Here is a 13140-nt window from a genome sequence, read left to right as displayed (position 1 = left end):
TTTAGGGGCGTGCCTTAAATACAGTACCTGAGTTTTCCATTCGTCGTCCAAGCTTAGGACACCTAGGAGGGATCAAAATTAGTACTAACCATATGTATGAGTTTGGGTTGACGCTAGGGCCTCGGCTTCAGCCAGTTATCCTCAACTGCAGATGCCCTCACAAGGTCTGTGCATCGAATTTTCAGAAAATACTATACTGTGTTTATGCTTGTAAAAATAGCATTTAATATTCAGTGCTTCACTGCAACTTATTTAATAACTTGTGTGGCAAAGTACATAACTCTAGTGACCTACACGCACAAGGACATATTTATCTGATGCAAGCAGACCTGGTCAAGCATCGACAGAGCTAGTCTACCTTTGAGAGCAAAGAACACCAACCTCTGGCCAAACAGCTCACAGGAAAATTCAAAGTGAAATCCAAGATGGCAGCTTATGATTTTATCACCTCCCTTATATGGACCATGAAATCAGACACCAGAGACTGAAAATGGTGGGGATTGAGGAGTAGGCAGAAATCAGTAAGCTAATAAGGCCACAAGGAACAGGCCACTGACTCTTTAACAATGGGGTAAAGACTTGAGAGGTATGAGAAGAGGAAGGAAGACAGCAGGGATGGCAAAACTGTGGCGGCCTGAAAGTGGTAAAACATAAGTATGAGCTGCAGAAAGCTGGAGTAGAACTGGCCCAGAGATTGCTGCGAGTCTCTGACTTTGCTGGGGCTGGAACCAGGCGGAGGACTGCCCAGGGGAGCCCAGGTTGTTGAAGGGGTTCTGAGGCCAGAATATCAGGCTGTGAAATTAACAAGGAGCCCGGAGCCCCGGAGAGAGGGTTACTTGAGGAGTAAGACTCTCGTGAGTCCCTGCCACATAAACCATAAGAAGCCCTGTGAGTAGTGGAGAGGAATGACAGAGGTATGACAGAGGTATGGCAAGTGGAGTGGTGCAACACGAAGTACCAGAGGCGTTATGATATTGGTCGAACATGAGAGGCCCCAAGCCAGAATGAGTAGAATAATTAAGAGAACATATATAGAGAAAAGACCTGTGAGGTACTATTGTGCACTAAACTGTATGAAATATATTGTAGGATAACAAAGGGCCCCAGAGGTGGATTATGAGAATTTTAGTGAAAGTGTTCAAGCACATTGTGCGATAGAAAGAATCCTGATGCTGCATCCTGGGAAACGTAGTAAATTATCTAAATATCCAAAAGACATAGAGAGAGCCCAGACACACTATTTTAAGAAACAGAGTGACAATACCAAAAAAGCCCCCAAAAAGATTGTGAGGTAGCAAGAACCCTCAAGCTGCTATCTCGCAAATATAGTTAAAGCAACAAAAAAAGTTTTAACACGACGTGGTGAAATAAAGAGAGCCATGTGATGTTATTCTGGCAAATGGAGTAAATTTCCCAAAGAATCATTTAGTGACTTTTAATGATACGAATATTAAATAAATTCCATTCTGACAAACTAAAAACTATAATCTAGACAGAAAACATTATTTCATGCAGATACGTTCTTTATTGCAGTGATGGCATGCCAAACCACACTTGTCATTCACATGGGTTTAGAAATACCCACCATGTTTCCCAGAGCACTTGCCAGGGGTTTAAGATGAATTCTAAACCTTCCAGCCATCACCTCTTTGTTTTGCTTTGTCACCTCGAGTGGGATGGGTATGCCCAGACATGGGTCCCTCTGCCTGCTGCGCCTACAGCAAGTTACACCTCAATATATCGAAAATGTTATAGTGAAACACACATATATCGAGTATTTTATAATGAAAACCTGTGTACCAAATGCATTTTTTGGGGCGCTGGGGCGCACACCCCAGTGTACCACCCTTAAACCCCCCCCCAAACATTTCCCCCAAAAATTTAACCCTTTGCCCCACCCAAAAATACATTCCGTATACAGGTTTTCGTTATAAAGTGCTCGATATATGTGTGTTTCAATGTAACATTTTCGATATAAACACTGCATACCGACACCCATTGATGCTGAAACATAACAAAGGGAGCCACCATCTTAGCTGGTGTCAAACTGCTCTGCCGGTGCTCTACATTTTAAGAATGTAAACTGGTATGGCCTACAATTAAAACCCACTCTTTGACTGACGGAATCACTCTGGCGGGAAGCTATTCCTGTCTACTTGCGATGTGGTTTATTTAGATTTAGGGGTTTTTGGGACAAATTACTGATATCTCTAAATCATAACAGAAATCCTTTCTTGAGGAATGGTCTCAATCAACATTGACAGGACGGGATAAACAATAAAGTGTTGGAGTTATTCCTGTTGGGGGGGCGGGGGGCTACTGATCTACAACAGCTCCCCAAAGTATAACATTCTCAGGGATATAGTGATTAAATGATTATTGGATTCTCTCATGGGTATAGTACACCACTGCGTCTTTGTCACCATCTCGGGGATATAGGCCCTCACAACGAGGTTGCTGGTAGGACCCAGTAGTACCGGCGGCCTACCTGCAACCTCAGTTTACCGTTTCTGCTGCTCATTATTTATTTATTTTATTTATTTCATTCATTTGTAAAGCGCACATACAACCTGGAAGCATTGAGGCGCTGTTACAGGTACATGTTGAAAACATACTGGGCCTCATTACGGGTTTGGCGGTAGCCAAGCCGCTATTGGCGGCATGGCTGCCACCAAAACCGTGTCCGGGTTCCCTGAATGGGGAATTACCGGGCCATTCTGAGTTCGGAGGGCTCGGTAATTCCTCCCTCTGGGAACCCGGACCTTCCCCACTCCCATTTGAGCCCCCATAGGGCTCAATCGGAATGGGAGAGGGAGCTAACAACGGGCCGATTACGACCGGCCCGTTGTTAGCTCCCTGGTCCCCTCGCGGGACCTAGTAATGATGCCTGGTTTTACAAGGCGTCCTCACAGAGTCCCGCGAGGGGACCTCCTAATCGTGCGGAATGGTGTTAGCGGGTCCACATTCATTAGCGGAACCCGTTAACCCATTCCGCACGGGTCGTAATGAGGCCCACTGTGTCATATGATTACGGTTTTGGTGCATGAAAGCATAAGGTAGCCTATGTCCCAGTTACAGTTATATCACAATTACATGATTGAGTGCATTACCAAGCAACAATAAGGCTAGCATAGCGACCGTAACGGGTATAACATAATACATAATTGAGAAGAGGTAGCCTAGGCACAGTTACAGTTGTGGAACAAATACATGAAGCAGGCAAAACCAAACAACAACCAGGGTAACAAAGGTGCCGATACAGGTGTAACACAATTGTCTAAATGGGAGGCAATACCAAGTATGTTTATGGTCTGGTGTGGGAGCGATGGCAATCCTGTTAGACAAGTGGGAGCAGTGTGTCAGTGGTGATTGTGAGTTTAAGTGAACAGCTGAGTTTTAAGAGCTTTCCGGAATATCCAATAGGATTTCCCGGCCCTCAGGGTGGGTGGGAGGTCATTCCAGAGTTTGGCTGCGAGGTAGGGTAAGCTTGATTCTCCGGCTTTGCATCTCTTAACTTTGGGAACGACTAGTAGATTGGTGTAGGGGGTCCTAATGGGTCGTAAAGTGCAAGATTTGGTGATTCTTTGGCTGAGGTATTGTGGTGCTGTAATGGAGAGGCACTTATGGGTAATGGAGAGAGTTTTAAAGGAGATGCGCTCTTTGATGGGGAGCCAGTGAGCTTCTCTTCTAGCTTTGGAGATATGTTCCTTTTTCGGGATGTGGAGGGCAGCTCTCAAGGCATTTTTTTTGGACCACTTGCAGTTTCTGGATATTTCCACAGGAGGTGCCTATGAATATGATGCTACAATAGTCAATCTTGGAACCGATGATGGCATGGGCAATTGTGAGGAAGTTATTTTTGGTGAGGAAAGGTCTGGCTGCCTTGAGGACCTTACTGGCATAGGCTGCCGATGAGGCAAGGGCACTTACTTGTCTAGACATAATGAGTGAGTCGTCGAGGTAAACTCCAAGCATCTTTACAGAGGTAAAGACTGGAATTTTACAATTGTCAATCTGGAAGACAGTATAACTGTTGTTTCGAGATTTAAAGGCGTTAGCTGAACCGATAATTAGTAGTTATGTCTTGTTGCTGTTCACGCATAGGTGATTCACTGCCATCCAGGCCTGTATAGTTGAGTAGATGTTTTTAAGTGTGGCGGAGTCGTCAGCGTAGTTGCCAGAGAGCTGAATCAGGATTTGAGTATCGTCGGCATAGTTGATGTAGGCTATGCCAAGGTAATTTAGGATGTTAAAGAGAGGCCTGGTAAAGATGTTATAAAGGGTAGGGGCGATGCAAGACCCTTGCGGAATGCCACAGGTGATGGGCAAGGGCAAGGTGTTAGCCCCTTTCGAAAAGACACTCATGACCATACCTTCCAAGAAGGAAGCAATCCAGGCAGTGGCAGGTGGAGAGAAGTTAGCATACGTGGCGAGGTGGTGGCAGAGGATTTGGTGGTTCACAAAGGCAAATGCCGCAGAAAGGTCAAGCAGGAGAAGCCAGGCAGAGTTTCCATCATCCCTGATCTCATCTAGCTGATTCTTAAAGTCTAGCAGGGCAGATTCAGTCCTGTGCCGTGGGCGGAAGCCAGATTGGTGCATACCTAGGATTTTGGTGTTCTCCAGGAACTGCTGAACTTGCAGGGAGGCTGTGTGGTCTAGAATTTTTAGAAGGACGGGGACATTGGTGATTGGCCTTTAGGTGGATGGAATGGCTGGGTCTAATGAGGTTTTCTTTAGAAGAGGGAGGACCCACGCTTCTTTGAGGCCGGCTGGAATGGTCCTTTTTGCGAATAAAGCATTTATGAACATATGAAACAAAAAGGTACATTCACAATGCACATGTGTAACAAATAATTTTTTAGATGCGAGGTTGCATGTGTTTTATTGGATTCCAAATCAGCCTGACACATGTTTCGAGCAACTGCTCTTCTTCTGAGGACTTATCCTCTATTTCTTCATGTATCCCTTGGTGTTGACGATAGTGGTAGAACTGTGCTATATTCACATTTTGTTTTGGAACAAGGGTGATGGAGCATTTGAGGAAGGAGAGGGGGAGATTCTATTGAAACAAAAGGTACATTCACACTGCGCATGTGTAACAAATTATTTTTTAGATGCGGGGTTGCATGTGTTTTATTGGATTCCAAATCAGCCTGACGTATGTTTCGAGCAACTGCTCTTCTTCTGAGGCTTATATAGTCCTCTATTTCTTCACATATCCTTGGTGTTGACGATAGTGGTAGTTGGTTGTTTTGGAAAAAGGGTGATGGAGCATTTGAGGAAGGAGAGGGAGGAGATTCTAACCTGTAAAATAAATTGCTGTGTTTGGATACATAAGGGAAGGCTCAGTCAATCCTTTAACATATATCATGACTTCATTTGGCCAACAAGAGGTGCCGAATACTCTGAAGGAAAAGCAAGCTGATATGTGATTTTGTGATTGAGGAGCATTTATATAGTACACCAAATCTGGACTTTAAACCTCAATATTTGTACTGTTGTGTATTCGATTGAAATGTTTTATTATTATATTGAAAAGTTGATTGTATTGAGCTATGTCAATAATAAAAAAATGTTAAAAAAAGAGTGTACAAAATCTAACACTTGGTGCTTGTCAGAAGTACACAATGGTAATAACACTTATCTTTTGAATATATTGTTCTTATATATATTTCTTAAAATGGCTGTCACAAAGGCATGTGGGATGATGGAGCTCTAGGCTGAAACAAAATGTCATTACTGCCTCTGAAATCTAGTCTGTACCTAAATGGTTGCTATATAATTGTCACACATAGATAGGTGAATCTCAAATTGCCAACTGCTCACTATTTTCCATGAATGCTGGACAGGAAGCATCTCTGATCTGTGGGTAAACTGGGTCCTATAGGATTGTTCTCTGAAGACATGAAAGTTGTGTGATGAATCCGATGATGTCATCACTACTTTCCCGGCAGTGGCCTCTCTCCATGTGGCTAGGGAACGGCAGCTACTACCTGATCCTGACCCTGGGGTTGGCTATATGAGGGAGGATCGCATAGAGGAGGCAGCTGATGAGGGTGTCATGATATCGGACATGGCATGGTATCCCCCTTTTCCTTTTGAGGATACCCCCGTCATTCCCCATGCCTTAATGGTATATTGTCATACCTCCCGTCACATACCTAGGAAAGGTACTGGAAACACTTTTACTGACTCTCTATACAAGTCTTTCAAATCTGACTTATCTTTCAAGAAAACTGAAAACATCTTTTCAGACCTTACATGCAAGATATCAGAAACAGACGACCATTGGCCTAAAAGTACTGCGACTAAGAATATGAGCGCTCTAATTGTTGCTGGAACAGGGCTAATGCCGGGAGATTTAAACCAGGGGACCAACTGACAGGGAGATGCTGGCTGGAGAATGCTGCTTCTCTCTGTGCTGACCGAGACACCGTGGGGTTCGAGCGGTGTCCATGGAGGAGTATGCTGCGAGAATGCCAGAAGCAAACAAAATGCTTCAAGGCATTTGCAGGTATTAGAAGGCAGCCTCCACGCTAGATGAAGCCCAGCGAGACACAGGGCGAATGCTGAGAAGCCGTGGGAGGCAGAGAAGTGGCGAAGCAAAGGAGGCAAAAAGGGAGCAGAACCCTGAGAGACCACCACTGGCTTGCTGTGAGAGAATCATCATATGACAGCAAGAGCCGGTGAGGTACCCCAAGGGAAAAGGGGACACCGGGGATATAGGCAGGCATGCTGAAACTGAAAAAAACGAGAATAAAGTACATGAAAGAGATTGAACAAGTGAACAATTTTTAAAGAGACAAAACAGAATAAGTGTAAGAGACTGTCAAGTTCGTGAGTGTATGCAGTACACTTGTAACAGAAGTCCTGGCAGGATAGTATGCCAGGCGGATTCAGGACAAGACAGAATATATATGAGAAGATTGTAAGTGTGCACAGAGACCACATGAGAAAACCCCTGGCAAGGGAGTATATCAGGCAAATTAAAGGTGCAAGAATATGTACATATAAGAAAAGCACTTGCAGGAGAGTATTCCAGGCAGATGCAAGTTACAAACATGTTCTTGTACAAAAGCCCTGGCAGGAAAGCACACCAGGCATCATCGACTGGAACAGTGTGTAACACAGTGTCCAAGCAGGTCCTGATAAGGATACATCAGCACTAATAAAGGGTTTTGGAATCATATTAAAGAGGAAACAAAACTTGCAGGAGAGTACACTAGGTATCCCAACAAAATACTGACTATCAGCCAAGTTGATTTATATACCAATTGTGTTGCTGATCAAGAGAAAGTGAAGGAAGTGACATTCTTAAATATAAAACAGATTAAAGAGAAATTGATGGGAAGGGAACCACCCTCTGGAATAATGAACTCTATCCTTCTGGAACTTTTTGTGTTGGAGTTACGCATTTCCTTTATGAACTTGTATATACCACTCAAGGCCAAAGACATGACCCTTTTCACCTTAGAGTTAATGTTGTTAGAATGTGAGGGCCAGAATAGTACTTTGGATACAGGATGGTTTTGCTTTGGACAGTCTGACATTGACAGACCCTTAGTTTTGGTTTCAGGTAGGTAGACACCTCTTAGAGCAGGGACAGAGAGGTATGTCCCAACCCCCTTTTATTTTAATAAAAGTATTTTACCAAAAACATGACTCCCTTGTATTTTGAGTGTCATTCCTGGCTTCTCACAGTTGCCTTACTGGGTTCAAATTTAATTGATATTTGGCTGGAGAATCTCCCTGGTAACAATGATTTCTGATTGATGTTACTGTATTGATTCATATAGCGCTAACAACCCAAGAACTTGTATCTTTCTGACTCCAGCCTCATCTACTCAAAAGAGGTTACTGACATTAACAGCTTGAAGTTTGATCCAATTACCTAGGCTTCACATACAGCATATGTATCAAACATTTTGGAGCATGTCTGAGGTGTGTAGGAACAGGACATGCACTGAGAGAACATAGTCCCTTAATGTGACAGTTGAACAACTCAATATTAAAAGAACTAGAGAGGTGAGGATTAATAGAACAGAAAATAGTGGATGCCTTTAACGATTTTCAGGGGCCTAGCCCAGCAGATTCAGCATATGTAAAGACATTTAAGGCCAGTGAAAAAGCAAATCTTGAAAGAGCACTGACTAACACTGATAAAGATCAAAATAAAATGTATCATGGAGAACAGATGGTTAACCCAAGAATGTTTAATAATAATCGAAGATTATGCTAGTGCATGAAGTTGACTTAACACACATATTGGTACAATTGCTGTATTTTCATTTAAAGAGAGACAGGCACAAAAGGATACTCATTTTTAGCAGAATGAGGGAATACCAGCTTGTGTTTTCTTGAAAAACAGACAGACTGGGAGAGCTTTGCACCTTTCATCAGAAGCGTTACAGAGCAGCGGTCTCTGATGAAACAGAACAGACATTCATATGATTTTACTTTCTCTGGCATCAAAAGACAACAAAAAGAGGATCTGAAGCTACTAGGTTGGACAAAAATCAGAGTCATTTCTCACATGAAATTCAACAATGACCCAGACCCAAACACATTCTCCACTGCTTTGAATAATGACTACATCACTAACATCACTAGTGCACTTACATAATTCCTTCCTACCCACTGGTAAAATCACCAGCATTATGTCAAAGGTTCTGATTTTGGCAATCTTAAAACTGCAACTGACTCTAAATCAGCTATACCATTTGTCCTCTTCTACATTTGCTCCTTCCTGTAAAGTAGTTCGGACCCAGTTATTTTTGAATTTCGAGGGGTCTGTGATGTATGCGGGTACCTATATTGTAAGACAAAGGTGGGAATCACAGACTTCCTTCTTTTGCGTGAAAATGACTGTGTAGTCAGAACCAAGCTAGTGCTCCAAGAGGTAATATTTAATTTTACTCTTCTAGACCAAAACACCACCATTTAGAAATGTTGACCTGTGTATATCTAAAAGCTCCCACGAAACATTTGGACACAGCACATTTTTCTAAAAATAGATGACATACGTCGCGAAAGAATTGCAAACAAATCCTTACAGCCATTGTTGATGTAACTCATACCCACCAGCCCTTGGCAACCTTCTTGCTAGTAGCAATGCATAGGAAGCAAGACTGAGGTCAAAATAATATCCATGCACCTTGTAAACAGCCACCGATCAGCCGACAAAGTTGCATGCTGTAGTCAATTCCATTTTTTTGTACAGTAACAGAACATGTAGATAGAGGTTTTTGAATTAGTCAACATTATTAAATAAGAATCCACAGCAAATACATACCAATTACACCAAAATGTTATAGGTAGAGAATTGCTATGTTCAGGAAAACACCTCATATTTAAAAACCTAAAGACGAAATCTACTTTTCAAGTAGATCACATGTTGGAAGAGATGAGAAACTTGATAACAATGGAAAGTGTTACCTACAAGTTGAGAAACATGGAATGCTCCTTTTTGGAGATCTGGGCAGACCCTTTGGAAATATACGAAGAAAAGAGGACTACTCATACACATTTTCCAACATTTCATTCTTAACTGGTGTATCGTGCATCATTTGTTTGGCATTATTGATGTGTGACATTTAGGGATATGAGATACAGTTGATGTTGTTATTTAGGTGTAAATAAGTTAAGTAATGTTATAGAAACCCCTGTTCAGATGTTAAGATATTGCAAGATTACAGAAATCAATGCATAGTGTAAGGAACTCATGGTGGCAACAGTAAAGACAGGCACAAGTGATCACAGTTGAAGGGTATTTATTAAACTGTATGCAGGTTGGAAAACGCCTAATCTATACCTAAATCTAAGATTGGAGCAAACGTCAAACCTCAAATGAAAATAAGGCAGTCCTAGTGGCGTTTTGTCAAATAAAAAGGGCCTATACTAAGAAACCTATTGCCAAACCTTACAACTAATAGACAAAGGGGTGTGGGATAGTTTTCAAGAAAAGAAAGAACTGCTCACAAATAATATGTCAGGATGCGGCAGCTAGGGTCTGCCTTCCCCACATTTTGAGCATGGGGCAAGGTGGAATCCGGGAGCACAGTACAATCTTGAGCTTTCCCAGCACGAGTCGACAGTTCCACCTGCAGTTATCAGGGCCGTCAGTGGCCAAGTCTCGTTTCTCTTGAAAGTCTCTTGCCTTCGAGAGCCTGACATATTCAAATATCAAAAACAAAGGTTCCTTCAACAAAAATGAAAGTTTGTTTCCTGGTTTCACTTAGGGTGAGGATTCTTCACCCCTGGGTCTCCCTCTTCCGGGCGCTGACACCGCTTTACTTTCAGCCTCCCTCCACCGGGTTCACTATGGCTTTTCCTTCCTTCAAAAATCTTAATGTCTTTTTAAACAGTTCCAGTGGTAATCCCTACTTGCCTCCTTCGAGTCAGCTTCCCTCTTCCGGGTTCACTCTTGCCAACTTCACATTAACTTTCAATGTTCACGGGATTCACTTCCCTGGCTTTCTTATCAGTTCTTAGGTCAAAGGCTTTTGACTGCACAGTGATTTTGCTTGACCTTCTGCATGACCACTTTGACCTATCTTGTCGGCTCTCCTAGGGCCTTTTGGTATCTGTAATTTCACTCAGACGGGGACTGACCAGGGTTTATTGGAGCAGCACCCACATGGTATCGGTCCCCTTTTGCAGCTGGTCTCTTCTGTACAATGTTACAGTTCTTTGAACTTCTCTCACTTTGCCACTTTGCGAGTTTCATTCTCCACAGCCCGGTTCTCATTGGTTCTCCCCTCGACTCACCGGCTGCGATGAACCTCTTGGCTTTCCTCTTTCCTGGAGTCAAGGCCGGTACCACGCAAGCAGGAGTCTCCCTCGCTCCAGCTAATCTTCGTCGATATACTCCATGTACTGTTGACATCTGCTGCAGCACACTTGGGCTATTGTCCTCGATCTTACGATTCTTTCAGCGAAGTATTCACATGGTTTTGTCAAAGGGCAAGGTCGTGTCTCTCCTCATCATCCCATCGATATTTGCCGTCTTTCTCCTCCTCTTGAACTGCTGTGTCCGGAAAGCTGTCTCGTCGTGCAGTCTGTCTTGCTCGTACTGTGCTCTCTTGCTCCACCTTTTATCCCTGTGGGGAAGGGAAAGGGCTGTCAGGTGCGGGTGATGCTTGTCAATTGCCTGACTTTGCCTGACCCTTGTATTGGGACATGTCAGGTAAATGGCTGTGGTGTTTGTCCATTGTGCGTAAGTGTTTGTGTTAGGAAAGGGGTGGGCAGTGTTTTCGAAGGACCTACACTGTAGGATGGGGAAGGTGTATTGAAGGAAGGAGGATACCGTGTCTCACTCGTCTGTGTCCCACTCCCACAGGACCCCTATTAAGGTGATCCTCCCTCACTGGTCCACCCCCAGGAACTGGATGCAAAAGCAATGGCCGTGTCCTGGCCACCTGGATGACAGATCCCCAGGGACCAGCGGGTGAGACACCTTCAGGTTTCTCACCACAATAGTTACAATGAAACTGGATCCAGCATATTAGCACTGAGATGCCACTGACAAAATACCAATGAGAGAGTTCAGTAGAGCTGAGTGAAAAATAGACGTGCCCATAGGATTGGGCGAGAGTATGCATGACAATCGCTTTATGGGTCTTTCTTGGTGGCATACCAGTGGAGAGAAAAACGTGCATGGGGAGAGGAGTTGATGGAGGGTTAGGGTAGGGCTGGTGACTTAAGCTGACTTATGAAGGCTACTATTGCACAAAAACCTACCGACGTGATAATAAAATATACAGACTAATGACCTGTAGGAAGAAAACTGAGTATTGGTTCAGGAAGCTGCATTATAGAGTATTACCACAATGGTAGTTATAAATCTGCAAAAGTCTAACATGATTTCCGCAAGACAATAACAAGTCAGGAAGTCAGAAGCCTAGAGCTTTCGGTATGTATAGTCCTGTCATCTGACACTTATTCTGCCTCGGTTAAATCCAGTTTGCTTCATTCAAAGCCCCTTCTCCGCTTTGCTGTTCGCTGTAGGTCTGTCATTGCTTCACCAAGTCGTTAATCTCTGCTTTTTTTCCTCTTCCATTTTCGGGAAGCACATTTCATTTCCCCGCTATTGGTCTCTTGTGATATGCCTTTTATGTATTCTCGTTTATATTTCAGGCTCTGGACTTTTTGGAATATTCAGAATTACCTGGCCTTGGTGGTAACTTCCTGGCAGAAAGTGAAGCATGCCTCTACTCCTGTAAGTACTGTTTAGTTTCCTTCCACTAATTCAACTTTTAACAAACACCCTTAGATTCTTAGATTACAATACAATGAATGCAACCTATTCTGAATACTCGATTACTTTGTTTGATTACATTTGTGCTTATGTCCTGCAACACATTCTCTTATCATTCAATCCTACAAGTGCTTTCTTTACCACACTACTGGAATGCCATCTTTAATATAAAGTGTTACCCCTCCTATTTACCTTCACTGTCTGGAAATGGATCAACCTCTTCTTGTCTCACCAACAACACGTGTTCAACAGCCATGGGTTTCACTGTAAATACAATCTTGCTTAGTGTCACCAGTTTAGAATGGGTCAAGCTTTACTGCCTGTGCAGCCCCCTTTCGTTCTCTTACCACCCCAAATAATTGAAATATTGAGGGGCTCTCTATGCAAACCTTGGACAAGATTAGAAAAACACTAGGGAAACTGATTCAAAAATTAAAGGGGCTTCATTTTCTCTCCTGCCTTTAGCAACGACTATTCGTAACACAGAGGAACGGTTATGGTAGTACTTATTTCACATCAACATCGCATTCTCATATATGCAGGCAAAAAACATATCAGCATTCAAATTGTCCCTAAAGGAAGAAAATCCTGTCCCTATAAGGGTGGTTGCTTTCCCTGGGTCCCGGTGGTGCGCCGTTCTTGGTACTAGAAACCCAATGAACTACCAAAAAGAAAGTGAGACTGGACTTGTTATTGAGTCTTGTCTCTTCTATATTTGTGAGGATGCAACTGACAGGGGATTTTGTGATTTTTATTCACCCTATAGTCTGAAAGCTTTAGACACAAACAATTGGTAATCATGGGTGTTAAAAAATCCCTCTATATTGGGATAGCTTAAAAGGATCTGATTCTTAGCGTGTCCTAGACCTATTCGGCGGACATCC

At 43.1% G+C, this 13140-nt stretch overlaps 1 protein-coding gene across 5 annotated transcripts in view; it reads left to right on the top strand.

Moving 5' to 3' along the window:
* Nucleotides 1-13140, top strand: part of LOC138513915 (protein FAM118A-like) — a 487378-nt gene that overhangs the window by 431811 nt on the left and 42427 nt on the right. For all 5 annotated transcript variants that reach the window (XM_069629063.1, XM_069629060.1, XM_069629062.1 and 2 more), the window contains one exon: nt 12136-12217. In XM_069629063.1, coding sequence (XP_069485164.1) covers nt 12136-12182 — 47 coding nt within the window. In that variant the 3' untranslated portion in view covers nt 12183-12217. The remainder of the gene's footprint in view (nt 1-12135; nt 12218-13140) is intronic.

The sequence above is a fragment of the Ambystoma mexicanum genome, chromosome 12, assembly GCF_040938575.1.
Source record: "Ambystoma mexicanum isolate Mex_15411 chromosome 12, UKY_AmexF1_1, whole genome shotgun sequence".
Classification (NCBI taxonomy): domain Eukaryota; kingdom Metazoa; phylum Chordata; class Amphibia; order Caudata; family Ambystomatidae; genus Ambystoma; species Ambystoma mexicanum.
The sequence above is the reverse complement of the archived record's forward strand: the minus strand, read 5'-3'. Positions and strand labels throughout refer to the sequence as shown.